Here is a 21502-nt window from a genome sequence, read left to right as displayed (position 1 = left end):
TCACTGGGGTTGAGACGATTTTAGTGAGAAGGGGAATTGCGTTGGATCTGTTCTAAAGGACCTGAGAGTCAGGGAGAAGAGTTTACATTGCTCTGTGCATCAGGTGGGGACTGTGTTTAGTTATAAGCCATAGAACTCTGAATACATTTTCTTAACCAAGTAAAGGGTTCATTTTATCTAATAACAAGATAGCCAGCAAGACAGTACAAGTTTCATACTGAAAATTTCCCTCTTCCCCTCTACTACACTCTGTGGAAAGCATGGTCATTAACCTGGTTGCTCCATGGACGCAATATGCCTATTCCACTTCCAGTCTCCTATCCACATTCCAGGCAGAAGAAAGAAAAAAAGGAAAAGACAAAGCAAGTGGTTTCCACATTAGAAATGCAAAAGGGTTTCTCTGAAATCCCTAGCAGCTGGCTGCTTATATCTCACTGGTCAGAACTGTGGTACAAGGCAACCCCTAACTGAAGGGGTTAGTCTGAAAAGACTAGTGTTTTGGCTGGGCACATTGTCACCGCAAGCAAAAACCTGTATTTCCTTTAGAAATCCTTTCTAAAGGAAGGAGGAAGAATGAATATTGACATAGCAATTAGCAAATTCTACACACTATGTATAGCAGTATCTATATTCTACTGTTGTAAGGTTCCTGAACAGTGTTGTCTTAGAAAAAGTGATGACTTTTTAGAAGATGGATGTGACATTGGTATTCAAGAAATTTTTAAAGATGGAGAAAAAAGGTCTGAAAGATTGGATGGAAACTGTTGAAAGTAACCTAGGAGTAAAGTGGGCACTTGAACTACAGTCCTAGATCTAGGAATGGAAACAAAGAAGCTAAGAGTCATTTCTAAGGAATAGTGAACAAGATTTTCTAATAATCACCCCAAAATGCATGGTCCATGTGCAAGGTGTTGGCAGGATGACTTCTTGGTTTCCTCCCTCCCTCCTTCACCTCCTCCCTTTCTTCCTTATTTTTTTACATAAAGTTAGCATTTAGGGTGTATGGGAGAAAACTTATTAAATGGAGAAATTAACAAAGAAAAATGCTAGAAGGAGATATATTGAGGCAATTACAAATCCTGGAGTATTATTACATTTTAAAGTAATAAGCACCCAAAGTATGCAAAAGAAATGAGCTATAATCAAAGTTATGGATTCTAATATGAATGTACTCCTTCCTGGGAATGTAAATAAGTATTGCTCTCCAGGACGACTCTCTAAATGACAACACATAACATTATTAGAACAGATTAGAATATAAAACACATTTGTGATTAAAAAGCAAGATGAACCAGATCTGAAAACAAATTGTTTCTTTTGATGACTAATCCTAAACAGTAACAAAGCATTCTGCCTATTTGTTAGAAGGGAGGTAGAAGGGAAAGAGTACAAGGAAAGAATTCCACGACTTTTCTGTAGTTTTATCTACTTGTTTGTGCTACCAAACAGAACAAGATCATTTTACGACTAGAAAACTATTACAATTTGAAATTTTATCACTTCAATATGTTAATAAGTCCCAGTAATTTCACAAAGCAGTGAAGACTCAGAAAAGTTTAGGAATTAGTCTGGACTACAAGGGGATGACAGTGTTGTGGGGAAGCAGGTCACTGGAGGCACAAACCAGGGGAGTTGAGAGGAAGAAGGCACTAATTCTGAGGGCTGGAGCATGCCTGTGCTTTGACATTTTATGATTCTGCAGTGGCATAAATAGGATTTGACTTTTACCCTGGAAGCTTTTACACAACTTAATTACACAGTAATTACCGGGGGAGGACCTGACATTGCCCCAAATCGAAGGGTCTCACCCTTAGCATCCCAAAGTTGCTTCTCAGTACTGGGGAAGGAGCCAAGGAAAAACTCAGGGATGGGTGGAATGGAGAAACTGGATTAGTCGTATTTGCACTGTGTGACTCTGTAATTACTGTGAATCTTCACATCAGACTCATCTTTATCTGAACTTCCAAGGTTGAATGTAATTTATTTTTGTCTTATATACACCTGCTTTTCTTGGTGCAGCTAATTAAAGGTCAGCCCACTTTTCAAGTCACCAAAGTCTTCATCTGCTCTGCAGGATACATGATAGGGAAGGCTGGGGCACTGGTTGGGGAGAGGGAAGGTTTTCCTCACATCCACAGATACTCTTTCATCTGTTTCATGTTACTCTAATTGAAGTTTTAATGATAAAAAAGGAAATAGAGGAATATCTTCAAAGAAAATATTTTTTAAAGTTTTTATTTAAATTCTAGCTAATTGACATACACTGTAACATTAGTTTCAGAAGTAGAATTTAGTGATTCATCACTTACATCAGAACACCCAATGCTCATCACAAGCGCCCTCCTTAATACCCATCACCCATTTGGCCCATCCCCCACCCTCTTCTCCTCCAGCAACCCTCAAGTCTGTTCTTTCTAGTTAAGAGTCTCTTATGGTTTGCCTCCCTCTTTTTTCCCCTTTGTCTATATTCATCTGCTTCATTTCTTTAACTCCTAATATAAGTGAATTCATATGGTATTTGTCTTCATCCAACTGACTAATTTCACTTAGGAAAATACACTTTAGCCCCAACCACATCATTGCAAATGGCAAGATTTCATTCTTTTTTATGGCTAATATTCCATTGTGTGTGTGTGTGTGTGTGTGTGTGTGTGTACACACCATATCTTCTTTAGCCATTCATCAATCATCAGACATTTGGGCTTTTTCCATAATTTGGCTATAGTTGATAATGCTGCTATAAACATCGGGGTGCATGTGCCGATGTTTTTTTTCATTGGTGTTTTTGTATCCTTTGGGTAAATATCGAGTAGTGCAATTGCTGGGTCGTAGGGTAGTTCTACTTTTAACTTTTTGAGGAACCTCTATACTGTTTTCCAGAGTGGCTGCACCAGTTTGCATTGCCACCAACACTATAAGAGGGTTTCCCTTGAAAGAAAATATTTTTTAAGATTGGAGCAGCTGGGTGGCTCCATCAGTTCAGCATCCAACTGCGGCTCAGGGCATGATCTCGCAGTTTGTGAGTTCAAGTCCCATATCGGGCTCACTGCTGTCAGTGCGGAGCCCACTTTGGATCCTCTGTCCCCTACTCTCTCTCTGCCCCACCCCCACTCATGGGCTCTCTCTCTCTCTCAAAAATAAACATTTAAAAAATAAATAAATAAGAATAAATTTTATTTATTTATTTTGAGAGAGAGAGAGAGAGAGAGAGAGAGAGAGAGAGAGAGATGAAGATGGAGACGGAGACAGAGTGAGCAGGGCAGGGGCAAGAGACAGCAGGAGAAAGAATCTCTGTACTGTCAGTGCAGAGCCCGATGCAGGTCTCAATCCCACAAACCTTGAGATCATGACCTGAGCCAGAATCAAGAGTTGGACACTTAACCAACTGAGCCGCCCAGGCATTCCTTGAAAGGAAATGTCATTCGGCTTCTTGTTCTCTCATCAGCTAATCAACCTGCCAGTTCAAGGATCCTCCATTGTAGCTCCTAGAATATTTTTCTCCACATATATCTGTCAGTTTCTTCTCCCAGATAGTGAGTACTTTTAAGTTAGCATTTGGTTTATTAGACATCATCGTCTGGCTTCCACACAGTGCAGGCACATAGGAAGCACCTGAAGCAGTTTGCTGAGTGACACCTTTAAGGAGGCTTCTCCAAGTCTGAGTCTTTGCAGTTGCTTTATTTGCCTGGGTGAAAAAGATGCATGCCCAAATATAAACCAGGGTTAACTATTCCAGGGGCACCAGGGATCTTGGGTAGAAAACTTGAAGAGTCCAAAGAAATGTTTCAAAATAATTCTTCAGCACTCAAAAAGAAGGGGATCCCAAGTCTAATTTTGTCTGAATGTCTGCTGTTTCAAAGTCAATATGTATTTTTATTTTATTAATGCAAGTATTTGAATAGCTAAGTCAGTCACAGTGTGCAAAAATATAGTTGAAGGGTATATAATTAAAAGTTTCCTCTCCACCCAGAGAACCTTACACCCACAGGGCACCGTCCTACAGATTATGACGGCAATGCTCCATCCTGAATTGGTAACTCGACCGCTGGATTCCCAAGCCTTCCTCTACCAGCTATACAGTCTTCCTCCTCAGAGGCAACAAGTATTACCAGATTCTTGTATTTCCTTCAAGAGACAGGCTATAGGTACAAGTACATGAGGTGATAAATGTATACACTGCATTTTCCAAGAATGCTTTTAGTGAGCAGAATCAACAGAAAAATCAACATGAAGCAGGGCAATGAGAAGACCTTGAACTAAAAAGTGTGAAGGGAAAACTGGTATCCAGGATGAAAAGCAATCACTCATCAGAAGATGGAAATAGAGCAGGATTTTTTCCACATAAAAATAAAAAGAAAAGATGAAATCAAAGACCCCTCTGCCCATTAGGATAGGCATTTCCACGAGACTAATGGGCATTTGCCCAGAGAATCATGGGGGAACTTGCAATTGTGGAAAAACTGAGAGAAATTCTTATGCCCCTCCTTTCTAGGATATTGTTTGTTAGAATGTGGGCATGTTCTACTCTATGGTGACACATACCCTCTGTAGCATTTGATCAATGGGCATTTCCAGAGCCCTCTCAAATTCATTCATATTATTTCAGTGTCAACTTCCAGGTCAAAGGAATACGGTGCACATAGGCTAAGGATGCCATAACAGGATGAAGCAAGGTGGCGGCCATGCTTTCTGAAAAGCAAAACTCTAGTCATTGCTACACCTTAGCTAAACCACCTTCCTCACCACAGTTGTTCTTGGCAGCTTATTGATGTGAAGTTGACCTGGGCTGGATTTCGGCCAGGGCAAGTCAACCAGTTATTCCTTCTTTCAGGTAACATCAAAATTCTGCTTGGAATCAGGGAAGAAGAGCAAGCTAGAGCATGGGACTTGTCTGATAAATTCCCACACAATCGCTGGATCCCAACAATAGATAAGGTACCAGGCAAGTTTCTGACTCTCTGACCAGATTGTGTTAGAAATATAAAATACCTACCTACACAGAAAGCTGACTAGCAGCACAGGAACTAGTCAATGAGTAAAACATCAGACAAATGTGATAAATATCAGAGAAATGAGGAATTTTCTTCCAGCTCTGCTAGAAAGGAAAGTTTCACCTGTAAGTCTCCATAAAGCCGCCAGTAGGTGAGGTTCTCTCTGCCTCCTATAGAGCACTCAGTTAATCACTCTTAAAAGATATGGTTCATTCACAAGAGTAACCTATGGACCCGAATGTCAATACCAATCTATTGACTTACAAAGGGTAGAAATATATTTCCTTTTTTTTTTTTTAACGTTTATTTATTTTTGAGACAGAGAGAGACAGAGCATGAACGGGGGGAGGGGCAGAGAGAGAGGGAGACACAGAATCGGAAACAGGCTCCAGGCTCTGAGCAGTCAGCACAGAGCCCGACGCGGGGTTTGAACTCACACACCACGAGATCATGACCTGAGCCGAAGTCGGCCGCTCAACCGACTGAGCCACCCAGGCGCCCCGAAATATATTTCCTAATGACCAGACTGATCTTGTCCACTGACGGTAGACTTTACATTTCAAAAATGTTGGAGAAATTATAGAAGATTCTTTACTGAATATGCAATCAGGGCCACAGATTAGACCTTGAAGGATAACTTAAAACACCGTCTGTGCCCCTATAATATTCTTGCTGAAAAGCATACGAAACAAAACAAAGTAAAATAAACTGGTATATTGGCCATATTCTGAGTCTCCCCTTTGGAAAGAGCAGTAACTAAGATCATCAAATACTTACAACAAAGCTCCCCTCTTCATATACCATATGCATGTTATTAGATGCATTACAAAGATAAGACTTGATTAGAGGGTGGAGTCTGGTTTCCTTGACTATTGTTGAATATTTCTCAAATATCTTCCATTACTCTTTTTTATAATAATGCGCAGAGCAGCATTTTTCGGCATTTTTAAAAAATATTTTTAAGCTTATTTTTAAATTACATACAGTAAAATTCATTTGAGTTTTAGGAGTTTTGACAAATACATAGTTGTGTAACCAGCACCACAATCAAGGTACAAAACAGTTCTTCCCTCCCCTCTCCCAAAAATACTGCCTCAAGTTCTACTTTGAAGATAGGTTCCTTCTCCATCAATGGCTAATCTCATTTGTTACATGTTAATTCTTACTACTTTTGATTCCAGATGGTCGTATTTTCTGGCATTAGCTACCCATTCTAAGGCCTACCTAACCAAATATGCTGTCATTCCCCAGAGATAGACAAAATGAAGCTTTCTAACATTCATGTGTGTATTTGCTTAGCTGAGAGTAGGTATATCAAGTGTACTCGACCTATGATCATAAAAGCAAAAAAAAAAAAAAAAAAAATTGGCATGTATTCTAAAGACATTTCCCCCAAAAGAAAGTAGGAGAAAATTTTTAACATTCCAGTTAGGGCCCTATCCACAAGAGATAGATTAGCTCTGAGGGCTGGGAAAGAGAACTGCTAAGTCACATCTCCAATTCGTTTCCTTCCTTTAAATGGGTCACGAGGGCAGAGATAACCCCAACACCCTAGCAGCTGTTCCAGGGCTCAAGTAATTATATTCATTCCTGCTTTCCAGAAATTTGACCTAGGCATTGAACACTTTCTTAACCGAAACCCACATCTATTTATTTATTTATTTGTCCCACATCTATTTAATCTATGCAAGTTAGTACCAGACTTTGTTGTCGTTATTTTAATAAGGCCTCTTTAAAAAATACATGTGTGTGTGGGGGGGGGGGGTAATAAATGCAAAACTAGCATGGACAATTTAAACATTGTAAAACTAAACTTGAGGGGCGCCCGGGGGCTCAGTTGGTTGGGCATCTGACTTCAGCTCAGGTCATGATCTCAAGGCTCATGGGTTCAAGCCCCATGTTGGGCTCTGTGCTGACAGCTCAGAGCCTGGAGCCTGGTTCGGATTCTGTGTCTCCCTCTCTCTCTGCCCCTTCCCCATTCATGCTCTGTCTCTCTCAAAAATAAACATTTAAAAAAAGAAAAAGAAAAACTAAACTTGACTTTAACTATGTAATGTCTTGGTGATATATTTAGGAACTTAAAAAAATAAATTAGGTGAGTTTGATTGACTATTTCACATGTAGACAGGTCTCATTACCAATGAATATTTTCTGACCCCCTAGAAGACTCAGCTCATGCTGTGGGTTGACGGATTACTTTTTATAACAAAATAGGAGGAACTCGGGTTTATAGATTAAAAAAGGGGGGCCACAAGGGCATCCAGAAGGGGCTACCTGGGGTCTGGCTACCAGGTATCTAAGTACCTTTTTTGTCAATCCTACAATCCAGGGAGTGACATGGCTGACCATTCACTTCTTTAGAACATATTGCCCTATCTAGCATCTGCATACACAGATCCTTCTATTCCTGCCAATTACAGCAAAATAAGATTGACTCATTATTTGCCAAATATATGCAGATGAAGAAATTAGCAATATGACTATGTACATATTAAGACAATGGGGTTCAATCATTAGAATGTTTAATTTCAAGACTCAAAGTCTCCCTTTGTTACCAAAAATTCACATAGAACCAGGTGATCCAATAAAATCCCACGGTGGAGGAATGTTGTAACATTCCTCCCACATGGACAGAGAGAGGTTAGTTGTCAGTCCATGCATCTGCCATCCCGCCTTCCCGTTACCTTCCCACAACTCCCTACCCCTTTGTTTCTCTTAGCACTGCTCTTTATTCTGAAATGTCCCCTCAACTCCCATCTCCTCCCTGCTTCCATCTTTGTTGAGAGCAGAGCTCCAGAGCAGACCACATAAGAAAGTGCCACTCTCTCAAATTAAAAGGGAAGCCAGTGTCTCTAGGAGCAAAATGTAACATTTTCCAATGAAATGTGGAAATCTTCAAGGAATAAAGAACACAAGAGAATATGACTTCATGAATTTCAGGATGAACAAAAATCAGTGTTATGGAGTCAAGATAATAGATCTGACTCTGGCATGCTGACTCACCATGACTCTTCTGATAGCATTTACTGGAATGACCTTCGATTTGAATGAGAACCACAAAATACCAGTAATTTTATCTGGGGAATATTTATATTTTTGTGCAGTAGGTGAATTCCTGATTAAAGGGCATTATTAGAAGCATTTTTTTTTTCCTCCAAACTAAATGCAGTTTCATCTTAGGCTTTGCATTTCTAATTGGTCTTTATGGTTCAAAAGAAGATTTTATTTTTAACATCTTTTCATCCCTATTTCCTCATAACTAACTCTTGTGGATGATACCTGCTAAAGAAGAAATGTTGAGTCCCAGATGCCTCTAACACAGATCGACACAATATATCCCTCCCCAAGCTATGTGCTTCCTGACTTACAGCCTATTTGCTATGGTGATTGAGTATACAAGGAAGAAAGTCAGGAACATTCTCTGACCATAGCAATTCATTATTCTAAGCCTGCACCCTTACCTCATAGTACACAAAGTGGACTGCTACTAACTTTTCAAACATCTCCTTTGGGTAGAAGAGTGCAGGGTGACTACCTAGTCTTGATCTGTGTTTCCCAGTCTTGATCCAAGGGTCTGTCTTTGTATCCACTATTTCCCGTTGGACTTTCAGGCATCTGTTTTCTGAGGGGTTTGCAGAACTTTGTGGCACTTTGAAGATGGCTCCCTAGCATTATTTTCCATATATTTCCCATCTTGGATATAGCCAGGGTTTATGGTTTACCGTGATTTGAGGGACAGTTCAGAGAAAGGAGCCCTTGAAAACTTAGGGGGATAAACAACAGTGCACACAAGGTGTATATATCGAGTTCTTCCCACAATAGCTACCTGAGAGTTTATGAGCGTGCTCATGCTCTGATTAGGGATGTTTCAAAAAGTCACCTGCAGTCTAAATAAAGTGAGATAAAATGATACACTTAAAAGTTCCAGGTGGAGACTTTAAAAACAAGAACTTTTCATTCCTTCTCTCATCCCATAGCAGTTTACTGAGCCTCTGCTCTGCAAAAAATCCCACTTTGGAGGAATGTTATAACAAGAACCTCTCATATGGACACAGATAGGTTAGCTGTCAGTCCATGATGGACACTGGAAATGCAGCAGTAAACAAAACAGACCCAGCCCATGCCCTCACACTCCAGCGGGAGTCTCAAGAGTCAGTTTGCCAGTATTGACTCAGCACCATCCTTGTACTGGAGACTCAGGGTTTGACAAACAGGTCCTCCTGTCCCTGGAAAGGTGACTTCTGATCTTATACTGGGGGAGATACTTCAGGGTCCCACAGACTGGCTGAAGTAGCTCAGGAGACCACTCAATCCCTTCTGTCCCCACTCACCATCTGTTATCAATGTAAGCTCAGGGCTATCTCCCCAATAGAAAAAAGATCCACAGAGAAGAGATGGGGGAATATTCTCAAACTAGAAGGTTCATCTCCACACCGAGGGAACACACACTTCCTGGCCTCACCCAATGGCCTCCTTTAGCCTGGTTCACGTTCACTGCTGTGACAAGACCAACTCAGTGCAAATGGGTCAAGTCTTGGTTTTGACCTGCAAAGCAGAGACCCAGATGTGGACAAGAGCTTCAGCTTGGAAAAGAGAGATGCTGTCAGTCAGTGTCTATCTACTGATCCCAGTAGCTGTCCTCCCCTCCTGTCCACTCTTTCTTAGCTTCACGAGCACCACACTGACTAGTGTTTAACACACTTTCACATACATGATCTGTTTTAAGTCTCTAAAAACCCAGGGGAGGATATCCCAACCCCATGGATGAGGAAACCAAGCCCCAAAATTAACTTGCTCAGTTTCTCAAAACTGCTAACACAAAGAATTGAAACCCAGATACCCTCAGCCTCCAAAGCAAGGCTCCCGATTATCCCAGAGGTGGCTATTTTACAATTTCAGTTCTTCTTCTTTGAATATTGTCTTGCTCATCCCGGTGGGCAACTGTCTTATAACATGCAGTTTTCTGGGAGAAGTCACAGGTTACTGGCTGGGGGAGGGCCCGCAGCCCCCTTGCCCTCTGTCCTTGGCCAAGATTACTACTGCTCTCAGATCTTTCTTGCCTCCTGCATGGGAATCCCTATGTGCCATGGATGTCTGTGGGCCTATTTTTAGAAATAGAAGGGAGCATGCGGGTGGCACACAGTGAGGTTTTCTAGGAGTTTGTTAATATTTTTGTAGAGTCCACTGGGAGTTTTAAGTTGATTGATTTCAAGATAGATTACCTCCCAAGGATGACATCCTTTCCCTGCTCTTCCGTTCAACCCTCCCCATCCCCAATGAGTTTGCTTTTTTGTGGTTTTCTTTTACACCCTAGGGCTTCTCCTTAGCACCCTGTGCTCAGAAGACAAGGATATTAATAACTAGCAGCAGCTACACCTGATTTATTTCTCAAGAATGCCGAGAGGAAGCAGATCTAGTTCTCCTTGACTTCTGTAGAGATTGGTAGCATCCCTTAGGACCTTTTTGCAGAGGGGACTGCTGTTTTAAAGATCTGGAAAATATGTCCATGGATGGATCTCAATGCCTTTTTAAAGCTCCTGAGTTAATGATTTTATTCTAGAACAGGCACACTACCATTTTAGGGGTGGGGTGTGTATATACACAAGTCAGAAACTGGGGAAAATTTTTATCATATTAAAATAGGGAGGAAATTACAATGCACATATGTAAAGTCTCTGCATTTGGGGGACACAATTCTGCTGTTGATGTTAAAGGACACATCATCTCTGTTCAACGATGTTCTTTGCCTTGGAAGGCCGATGGTGATCAAATAAAAATGCAAACACTGAAAATAAATATGCTTTTGAAATCAGTATTGCATTAGAAATGTCAAACCTAGGGGTGCCTGGTTGGCTCAGTCGGTTAAGTGTCCAACTTCGGCTCAGGTCATGATCTCGCAGTTTGTGAGTTCAAGCCTCACATCAGGCTCTGTACTGACAGTTTGCTCAGAGCCTGGAGGCTGCTCGGGATTCTGTCTCCCTTTCCCTCGGCCCCTCCCCCACTCACCCTCTGTCTCTCAAAAATAAATAAACATTAAAAAAAATTTTTTAAATAAAAAAAGATATCAATTCTAATACAGTAAAGTGACTCAATTAGTATACTATGTCGCAACTGAAAACACAAATATTAAACAAAAGCAATAATAATTGTATATACCAAAGTACCTTTTGTTTCATAATTAGTGATAACATTCATTTCCAAGTAAGTACCTTCTAGTATAAGATATAACACACGGTTTAAAGATACCAGACATCATTAGTCATACATTTTCAAATACCTTCTTAACAATAAAATACACAAAAAATTCATTAAATTCTGGCCCATATTCTGATATGTCTGTTCCCCCCCCTTTTTTTTTTTTAACTAATTCTACAATCAAGCTCTATGAAGCTCTATGAAATAGGAATCATTAGCTCTTTAAACCAGATCAGAATAAAACAGAACCAGTGTGCACTCAGATGGGCTCTGCCAGTGTCTGTCACAGTCATGTGTAGCCTGGCATTTGGGTCCAGTCCAAGGAGCCTTTTTGCAAATAGAATCTTCTCTCCACAGAGGGTATACAACCAACCATAGACAAAATGACATCCAGAGAAAGGAGCTGCCATTTTTTCCTCTCTATTTCAATAGGACACATTAATCTGATCTGGAAGCCAGTTATTCTTATAGGCACAACAAAGTCTCACACCAGGGCCCAACACACCCTTTATAACTGCATGTGAATTCAGGGATCAGAACCTGTTGAAATGCAAACGGAGACCTAGTAAATGTGGAACGCTATCCCAAGAGCCTCTGCCCTCTCCATCCTCGCTTAGGTACTGACGATAGCAGACCAGCATTCCCGGACCTCTGACAGGTCCTTGAGTCAGCAGTAGAAGAACCTTGCATTTGGTTAACAATTTTAGGAGGAAGCAGAAGGATAGGACGCACAGGTCTGGGCTTTCCTTCTGCTAAACAAGCAAGCTCTTTCTCTTCACCCCAAGCCCCAAGTCCACAGAAAGAGGACAAACCAGGACTATCTTCCCATCACATAAACACAAAGCAAAGATTAATAGACATTATTTTCTTTTCAGTTTTCTGATGATTTAACGTAACAGTTTTAAGTAATGCCCAAATATTCATATAATAAAGGCACAAGGGTTTTCCTCCCAGTTAGATCGTCTGTGTATGGAATTGGTAACCCAGTATAAAAAAAAAAAAAGGCCCATTTTTGCTTTAATGTGCTGCAGTTTTCAAACCTCAAGACATATGTGTGATTTGGGGAATACTCAGGTGCTTGCAGAAACCGCATTTGCCTCATCAAAGACTGGAGAAAATCACTAGCAGCTGTTGGCCTTCTCACCCCTGGGACCCTCACCCTAACTGCTCGGCATGCAGCCATTCCCAAGGGCCAAGGCCCTCAGTTAATCCAGGACCCTATCTCAGCCCTGTCTCCGTTGGTCCCAGACCAGACTGCATACCTGGCCAGGGCAACTGGCTCTGTGAAAGCCTCTGTTGAGCAAAGGGAATCAATCCCATTCAAGCTCAGAGGATTTGGGTAGAAAGGGCCCTCAATGGAAACATCAAGTCAGCCACTTGGTTGTTTTTACCACTACCCACACGAGGAGTATAGAAAAGTGACAAGGAGACACGGGAAAGGAAGCCTCGTCCTTGGTTTAGACTCCAGCCCACAGGCTCTCCCACACATACCTGATAGAGTCACCAGGATGCAGTAACTGGCTCAGCAAGGCAAGGTCAGGTGCCTCAGGAGTCCTCGAAGGCCAAGCTTTACTTAGACACATGTGTGTCTAAGTTTTAGAGATTCACAGTCTTGGAATTCTTCACCTGAGGTGGCTTCAGGTGGAAGATTAAAGTGTGTAAATTACCAAGATGACTTTGTAACACTGGGTTGTATGCTTTTCTTAATCACACTGATCTCATCCACTTGACGTACCCCAGCAGCACACCTTGCTTGGAGTGGGTGACTCGGAAAATCTGAGATCCAAATCGAGCAGGAAAGTCTCTTCACCTGTGTGGGCTTGCATACTCCCCCCGCCGCCACCTCCTCCAGCAGCAAAGGCCCCGAAGACAGAGAGGAGAGCAGGGGAAATTGGTTCCCTAAGAACAGAAAACAATCCAAAAGACACATTTAAGTCACCACTGGCAGATGCACTCTTTCTCAGGTTAAAAGACCCACAGAACACATCCCAGTTCTGACTTCTGTACTGAGGGGCGATGGGCATGAACGTGCCCTTCATCTGTCTGGGCCTAGGTACCCTCATCTTAAGTGGGCACAGTGGCTGGCTGAGTTCTCAGGTTCCTTCCCACGCCTCCCAACCCCCAGATGATATTCTGTGGCTGTGGATTTACACCGGAGCTCTAGGGTCCCACTCTGGGAGGCCACAGCTTTCCGCATTAGTAATGGGTTCCTAAGAGGGAAAAAACAGTGATACTTCGAGCAGCCCTAGGATAAGGGAGGGTCAGTATTAAACAAACATCACTCATCATAAATTAGTACTGATCATCTAGCCAAAACCCTTAAGGAAAAAGGGGGCTCTTTTTTTTTTTTTTTTAAAGAGTAAGTTTCTTTTTCTTTAAAGGAAAATTGCCAAGGATGCAGAAGGAAATGAAGATGATCAAAGATGAGGATGTGCATTTCAATCTGGGTGTGAAGAGAGCCCCCTCCTTTCCCCACTGCCTGCAGCCAGTGGTTTCCCGAGGGAAGGCTCCCCAAAGACACCCCTTCCCAGAAGCTCTCCGGGGGCCTTTTTCCCAGTTTCGATATGAACCTCCTCCAGGACACCTAGATGGATTCCCGGGGGTCTTTGAAGGAGGAGGGTCTCGAAAACGGAAGAGCATGCCCACCAAGATGCCCTACAGCCACCCTGCGGAAGAGGCCCCTCTCGCCCTCCACTCCGAGGAGAGCAAAAACCACGGCCCTCCGAACCTCTCCCTGCTCTTCCCGCAGCCCCCGCGCCCCAAGTATGGCTCGCAAATGATCGACCTGTGCAACGTGGGCTTCCAGTTCTACCGCACCCTGGAACACTTGGGGGGCAAGCCGGTCAAGCAGGAGCCCGTGAAGCCCAGCGCCGTGTGGCCCCAGCCGACGCCCCCTCCGTTCCTGCCCGCGCCCTACCCCTACTACCCCAAGGTCCCCCCGGGCCTCATGTTCCCCTTCTTCATGCCCTCGGCCTCCCCCTTCCCCTTCAGCCGGCACACCTTCCTGCCCAAGCAGCCCCCGGAAGCGCTGCTGCCGCGCAAGGCCGAGCCTCAGGAGAGCGAGGAGGCCAAGCAGAAGGTGGAGCGGGTGGACGTGAACGTGCGCATCGACGACAGTTACTACGTGGACGTGGGCGGGGCGCAGAAGCGCTGGCAGTGCCCCACCTGCGAGAAGTCCTACACCTCCAAGTACAACCTGGTGACCCACATCCTGGGCCACAGCGGGATCAAGCCGCACGCGTGCACCCGCTGCGGGAAGCTCTTCAAGCAGCTCAGCCACCTGCACACCCACATGCTCACCCACCAGGGCACGCGGCCCCACAAGTGCCAGGTGTGCCACAAGGCCTTCACGCAGACCAGCCACCTGAAGCGCCACATGATGCAGCACAGCGAGGTGAAGCCGCACAACTGCCGCGTGTGCGGCCGGGGCTTTGCCTACCCCAGCGAGCTCAAGGCCCACGAGGCCAAGCACGCCAGCGGGCGCGAGAACATCTGTGTGGAGTGCGGCCTCGACTTCCCCACCTTGGCCCAGCTCAAGAGGCACCTCACCACTCACCGTGGCCCCATCCAGTACAGCTGCTCCGAGTGCGACAAGACCTTCCAGTACCCGAGCCAGCTGCAGAACCACATGATGAAGCACAAGGACATCCGGCCCTACATCTGCTCCGAGTGCGGCATGGAGTTCGTGCAGCCCCACCACCTCAAGCAGCACTCCCTCACCCACAAGGTACCGCCGGAACCCAGGCCGCGGGCGGGCGCCCGAGGAGCAGGCGCAGAGCCCTGGGGGGGGGGGCGGGGCCCGCAGACCTTCGCCGCCCCGCACCTGGGCGGGGAGGAGCTGTGTAACCCTGGGCGAGGGGCTTCCTCCCTGAGTCCTGGCCTCCTTCCGCTCCTTGAAATGGGGGACGCTGGGGGGCCAGCAACCAAGTCCTTTGCCATCCAGCCTTCTAGAGTCTAAGATGGGCCTGGAAATAAATAATGTGGGCAGTTTGGAAAGGAGGGTGAGGAAGGCGGAAGGAAACAGCTGGTCCTTGTGCTGTTGCTTCTTAGCCTCCTGCCACCCCTAAAATTCTGTTTCTGGAAACTTCATCCAGGGCCCTAGCATGCGTGTGCCATCAGGTATTATTTACCCAAACCATTTCTGTGCCTGGGGTATGCTAATCAGAGCCACCTTCTAGAGAATTCTCTTGGTCCTTTGCTGCAGAAGTAGTGCCTACATTTTGGGGTGTTTTCACTCTCAGCTGTGAGAAGTGCTTCACATATGCACGTGTCTCTGGATCCAGCAAGGCCTCTGCTTCCCCTGGTAGAGCCCCTGCCTAGGTGGGTGTAGGGCCCTGTGGTTTTTTTTTGTGGGGGGAATGAAAGAGCATCCTGCTCTGTCTGCTTTGTTTTTATCTTTCCTGGGCTCAGGTCTTTAAGGAGATATACAGGCACAAATGTCTAAATTCAGCCTGGTTTGCAACCAGAGCCCTGGAGTCATTCAGGATGAAGTAAGGCGAGGCCACAGTACTGTCCCTGATAACTTACCCAGCTAAGCTGATTGGGTCTGCTTTGAGCTTCCAAGAGGAGAGGTTTGCCCCACTGGCTACCCTCACGCTTTTGACCGCAAGTGGTTTTCTTGGCAAGCGAGACTTCTAGCAAGCCAGAGTTTCTAAAAACACTCTTTAATTCAGAAAGGTCACTGGAGGACTTTGCTCAGCTGAGATAACATCTCTACCCGGCCATAGTGTGTTTCATTTGATAGGTTAGGACAAAACATGGGGCATTTTTTTGGCTCTGCAGTGGAGATGAAATGTGTGGTTGCCTTGTGGGCAGTGCACAAACAACTCCTGCCCCACAAAAGGCACCTGTAGATACCATCCAGAGAGGAGGCCCCTGCCAAGTGCAGGAACCCTCAGCAAAGAACCTGTACTGAGGTTCACCCACAAAGGGGACCATTGCTGATTTCAGGGGCTCCTACATGTGTGGAAAAGGAATCAAAGATGCATTTCAGAACATATAAAAATTCCGTAAGATAGTAGAAAATGAAGTCAAAATGGGCAAAGCAGCCTCATATCTGAAACATGTCACTGGAATTAGAAAACCAAATGCATTTTAATTCATAGTGTCAGCAGTGAGAGGTAGTGTTCATATAACGGTTGCTGTATATCAGGTGCTTTACTTCTCATTTAATCCTCTTTAACAACTGGAAGAGCAACCTGCAGATACTATTCTAGATTCGCAGATGAAGACGCTGAGGCATGGGGTGGTCACCCAGAATCTTGGACTCCAACACCTGACTCTGAAATACTACTGTCAAGTCTTTCTCTTCTCCACCCCCTTCCCTCCCTCACCCCTGAAAACCCCTACAAGCAACCTCTCTGATTTCACTGATCCTATTAGTGACAAGATGGCTTCCTTTGTTCCCGGAGTTGTGTCTAGGCTTTCATTCACTTGAGTTCTAGGCCAGCTCATAGGTGAATTTTACCGTGGACATAGAATTCTCTGAGAGAATTCCAAAAACAGTGATAAGTAGATACTTCTCCTTGGTCCCAGGTCAGCTGAATCACAGATGAGTGTAAAGGAATCTTGAGAAGAAAAATGCTGAAGTAACTTTTAAAAAACATCAAGAACATAATTTTCGTTAATTTCAAAAATTTAAATTCACTGATTGAATATGCAACACACTTAAAATTCATCTTCTTAGGAGGGCCTTAAAATTTAGGTCTCTTCATTAGTATATATCCATACTCTTCTGCAATCATCTAGACTCAAGACTATTCCAGCTGGAAAGAGTCCCTGGCTCATGACCCACCATCTTCAAATGAGAGAACCATCACCAGGAAAGGCCATGAAACTTGCCTACAGTTACATAGCCAGTAAATGGTTGGGCAGAGACCTGAACTTGTCCTTGGGTGCCATGGGCTCACCAAAACTGAGGAGTGCTGTTTTATTATTAAGTCCCAAATTAAAGAAATGGACATATAGGCAGAGAGACTCAGAGGTAAGCTTGGAACTCCTCTCTCCCAGGTCATTATGGATACCAGGCAATATGTGTTTTATTAGGTACAGTTGTTAACTAAGCAACTTGTTATAATTCCATAATAATTTTAGTTTTAATGCCATGGTTCTCTAAGTTTTCCTTCTGAAAAGTCGTTCTGTGTTAAGATAGCTTGCAAAGGCCTTTTCAGGGAAGCACTGGTTAGTTGGGACTAGCTAATACTCTGCTCATGCTATGAGTTCCTGGAAATGTTTTCAAGTGAGGACATTAATGCTTAAGTATTCAAATATCCACTGCCAAATTTCTCTATAGGACAGAAGCTAGCTGAGCAGAGGCTCCATAGCCAAATCACATAGAGATCACTATGACCTATGGGAGCCCAGGTCACTGTGACCTATTGTAATTTATTGAACAGTAGATATGAATTGTTCTCCTGGGATTTTCAAGTGTATTAATGAGAACTCAAGAAAACATTGGTTTTCATATGAGAAATGATATTATCACTTTAGGAAGTTTTATTTTTTTTCATTATCATGAAGGGTAGATTATAGACTCATTTCACATATCATTCCACAGTGCTCCTACCAAAATCTTTTTAATCCCCAAAACTGTTATTGTAGAATTAACCCATGTAGCATCAGGAACAACAAAAGCAGTAGCGTTCTTTTCCTCTAAAGTTCTGGCTTAGGGGCGCCTGGGTGGCTTGGTCGGTTAAGCGTCCGACTTCGGCTCAGGTCATGATCTCACGGTCCGTGAGTTCGAGTCCCGCGTCGGGCTCTGTGCTGACAGCTCAGAGCCTGGAGCCTGTTTCAGATTCTGTGTCTCCCTCTTTCTCTGCCCTTCCCCTGTTCATGCTCTGTCTCTCTCTGTCTCAAAAATAAATAAACGTTAAAAAAAAATTAAAAAAAATAAAGTTCTGGCTTAGTTAATGGTTTTCAGAAGACAAAAAAAGATTACGTAATCAACACCTTTCAAGAAAACAGCAGTTAACAAGGCTAAAGCCACACCATTTGGAACTCAACATCTGTCACCAGGCTCTTCATGGATTTTTGTGGCAAACAGAAGAATGAAGACTACAATTCTGATGAAAGCCTGTTACCTGCTAACCACAGTATTTTTGAATCTGCTTCCCTCTAGGGTGTGAAGGAACACAAATGTGGGATTTGCGGGCGGGAGTTCACTCTGTTGGCCAACATGAAGAGACACGTGTTGATTCATACCAACATCCGCGCCTACCAGTGTCACCTGTGCTACAAGAGTTTTGTGCAGAAACAGACCCTCAAGGCACACATGATCGTTCATTCTGACGTGAAGCCTTTCAAATGCAAGGTGGGCAGTGGGCCCTGGGAGGAATGCACACAGGGAGGACTCTGAGGGTTGTACAAATGCCCAAGGGGAGAGAGTCTCCAGGAAACTTCCTACTATGTTTCACCAGTGGGGTCACTGAGGCTCAGAGTAGGTCTTTGGCTAACCCCAGGCCCATCTGCTGCTCTGTTCTTTGTACCACGCCAGCCTTTAGCTGGTCCCTGAGAAGCCTGTCCTATTGGTCTCACTGTGGAATCAGTGTGCAGGGGTGGAGGGAGCCAGTAGAGGAAGTCTGAGGGTGGAAGGCCCATTGGGAAATGAGGTTGTTAAAGGATGAAGGTGATGTGGAAAGTTCCCATTCCAGAAAGAAGCAATTGAGTATAATACTCTTCTCCTTACAAGCCAATGAGTGAAACACAGAAAGAAGTCACAGAGTCTTCTAGCACTGCCCTCTCCCTTCTCACACTGCACTCCCTCACCCCCCTCCACCTTCCTGACACTTGGACTTCAAGTGTAATTTGAGGACAGGTCTCTGAGGCAGGATGAAAGAGACTCCAAGGTTAGTCCTCTGACGACCTTAGAAATGCTTGTTTGGGCCAAGGAATAACTGTGAGCACAGTCATCTGAAGTGTTTCTTTGTTCCTAACTACCATGGAGCTCAGGGATTTTGAGCATCTTCATTAAAATGTCCGCATCAGATTCATTTGGTTGAATTGCTATTTTATCAGCTGAGAAAATGTGTGAGTTGGAGATTTGTAAAACTCAAGGCATTGACTGGTATTATTTAGAAATGCTTGGGCTTCCCAGGCTTTTCCCCCTTCTTCCCATCCTCTCCCCACATCGTTTCCCTTCTCCACTTCTAGAATGAGAAGGAATCTTGCTGAGGATTGGGTAGTTTAATGTACTGGCACGTGCCATCCCCATCGTGAAGAGAGAGAGCTGAGGGGGAAGGAGAGAGAAATCACACCCTATTGTGAGCCTTTCTGTTTGAAATGGAAGTTTCCCTTCTCTGTCACTGCATGTCTTATAGGGTCCAGATGATATTCTCCGTCCATCTGAGGGGCGGTTCCTGCTTTAATCCCTCTACAGCATGTCCTCTTTCCCCCCCTTCTTGAAGGAACCCCCTGTGAAGCTGACTGCTTTCCTGTGTTGGCCACTCCTGGACAGGGTGAGCGGGGTCAGGAACCAGAGCTTCCCTAGACCTGTGTGGGCATTCTCTGCAGGTGGGGGAGGGAGGTTTCTCCCTCCAGCCCTTTCCTGCCACCCACTTGTGTTTCCCCTCCTTTGCTTCAAGTTCCCAGTGGTTTGCAAGTCAATTTGTGTCCATCTTGAGTCATCTGAGTTGAAGGAGAAGGAAGCTGCGTGCAGAAGGGGCTACATAATTGATAGTGCCTGATGCAAAATGAAAATGTAAGGCCCCTTGTTCAAATGTTGTTAAGAAATTTCGAGATGGTACAAGTAGAACATTACACCAAACTCAGGACGCTTCTGAGATGGGGCTGGGTGTGACTGCATTGGTCACACACCCACGAAGCTAGCCCTGGCCACATGAGCCCAGGGACTCCGTACATCACTTCTTCTCTCTCTGATTAGGCACTTGGATTTCCTTCCCGCTTCCCACTTTGAGCCTTTCGCTTTTAACAGAGCTATTCCTGCCTGCCAGGAGTTTGCTGTCTCCTAAAGTCAAGGTGCAAACGGGCACTGCTTGCCACTCCTCATTTGCTGTGCTGAGTTTACTCTTGGGCTTCCAGCATGAACTGTATTTTTTATCAAACCAACTGGTGGCAGAACACATGCATTGTTAAGGCATGAAGGTAGCCATGCTTGTGGTCCCTTCCACCCGTGTCCGGTCCAACTAACTCACACTTCTGCCTTTTCAAGTCAGGTCCAGGAGTAGTTGTGAAACCAGGCAGAAGATACCTCTGAAATAAGGGATATGTCAGGGAGCAGAGCCGCTGCAGGAAAAGGGCTTGCAGGCTGGGTTTGATCTGGGGACGCAGAGGCAGTTCTGTTTGCCTACCTCAAGGGCCTCAGAGTGGCCTGGAGGATTTCTTGGACCAGGTGGTACTCGAGGATTTAGAGGATTCTCTCTGGCACCAGGGCACAGAAGACTGCATGCTGTAGTGCAACCTGGGCCCAATGATGCAGTGAACCAGCCCTGCTCAAAGCTTTATGTCTCCTTTCATGAATCACTGCCCCCTCCTCCTCCATCCACCCCAATGATAGTGCACATACATGGTTTAGAGGGTGCCTGACGATCAACTTTATGGTTCAGAAACTCAATGTGACCTCTCCCTGAGAATGGTTTAGGCTCTGGATGTATGCTCACACCACCAGATTCCATAAGAGAAGGGCTTGCAGTATAAGTTATGAGCTCTGAAATGATGCACAGTTTATACTCTTCAGTACCAGATGGGCCTGGTGCACGAATTGGACTGGTCATCTGCAAAGGCCTCCTTTTCCTGGTTGGGGGGATGGGACAGGTTGTCCCAGAAGACCACACTTTGGGTCAGGTGGCTGCCTCGGAGAGTGTATCTACTATCAGAAGAAAAATAACTGGATGTTGAAGGGTATTTTTGTCAAACAGGTGGCCCTTCTCCCTTCTTAGATGTTTCTTGAATGAGGACAGGCATCAGTCACCTCAATGGAGAGCCCTCTGCCTCCTGAGAAGTGCCAGAAGCACTGCCAGGGTCCTCCTCCTCTTTGTCCCCATGTCCCCACAAAGTGCTGCCTTTCTTCACTTCAGAGGAATCTCAGAGCATGTCTGAGTTTACAGATCACATGACAGGGCTCTTTGTGTCCTGTCCAGGCTCCAGATCCAGATCCCACTGTTGGGTGGGCCATCTCGAGATGGTGTCCTGTAGCCTTTGCTCCCCATCAGTGTTGTTGTGGATTCTTGGAGATCTGGTAATGGGTAGAGGTTGATGGTGCTTTGGGAGTTAGGTACAGGATGGAGGGCCGTTTGCTCCTTGCTACAGAATTCAGAGTCAATCAGACACGGGTGACTGGCTGGCTGCATAGTGATGTTGGA

At 44.6% G+C, this 21502-nt stretch overlaps 1 protein-coding gene across 3 annotated transcripts in view; it reads left to right on the top strand.

The window, feature by feature from the left end:
- ZNF366 (zinc finger protein 366) overlaps window positions 1-21502 on the top strand; it is a 71739-nt gene that overhangs the window by 36992 nt on the left and 13245 nt on the right. For 2 of the 3 annotated variants that reach the window (XM_027040202.2, XM_027040211.2), the window contains exons 2-3: window positions 13568-14913; window positions 18304-18495. In XM_027040202.2, coding sequence (XP_026896003.2) covers window positions 13582-14913; window positions 18304-18495 — 1524 coding nt within the window. In that variant the 5' untranslated portion in view covers window positions 13568-13581. Of the gene's footprint in view, window positions 1-386; window positions 4936-13567; window positions 14914-18303; window positions 18496-21502 lie in introns of those variants that run through there. The other variant, XM_053223775.1, reaches the window with a different exon arrangement.

Source organism: Acinonyx jubatus, chromosome A1 (genome assembly GCF_027475565.1).
Source record: "Acinonyx jubatus isolate Ajub_Pintada_27869175 chromosome A1, VMU_Ajub_asm_v1.0, whole genome shotgun sequence".
In the NCBI taxonomy this organism is placed as follows: Eukaryota; Metazoa; Chordata; class Mammalia; order Carnivora; family Felidae; genus Acinonyx; species Acinonyx jubatus.
Note: the sequence above shows the minus strand (reverse complement) of the source record. Positions and strands in the feature narration are given on the sequence as shown.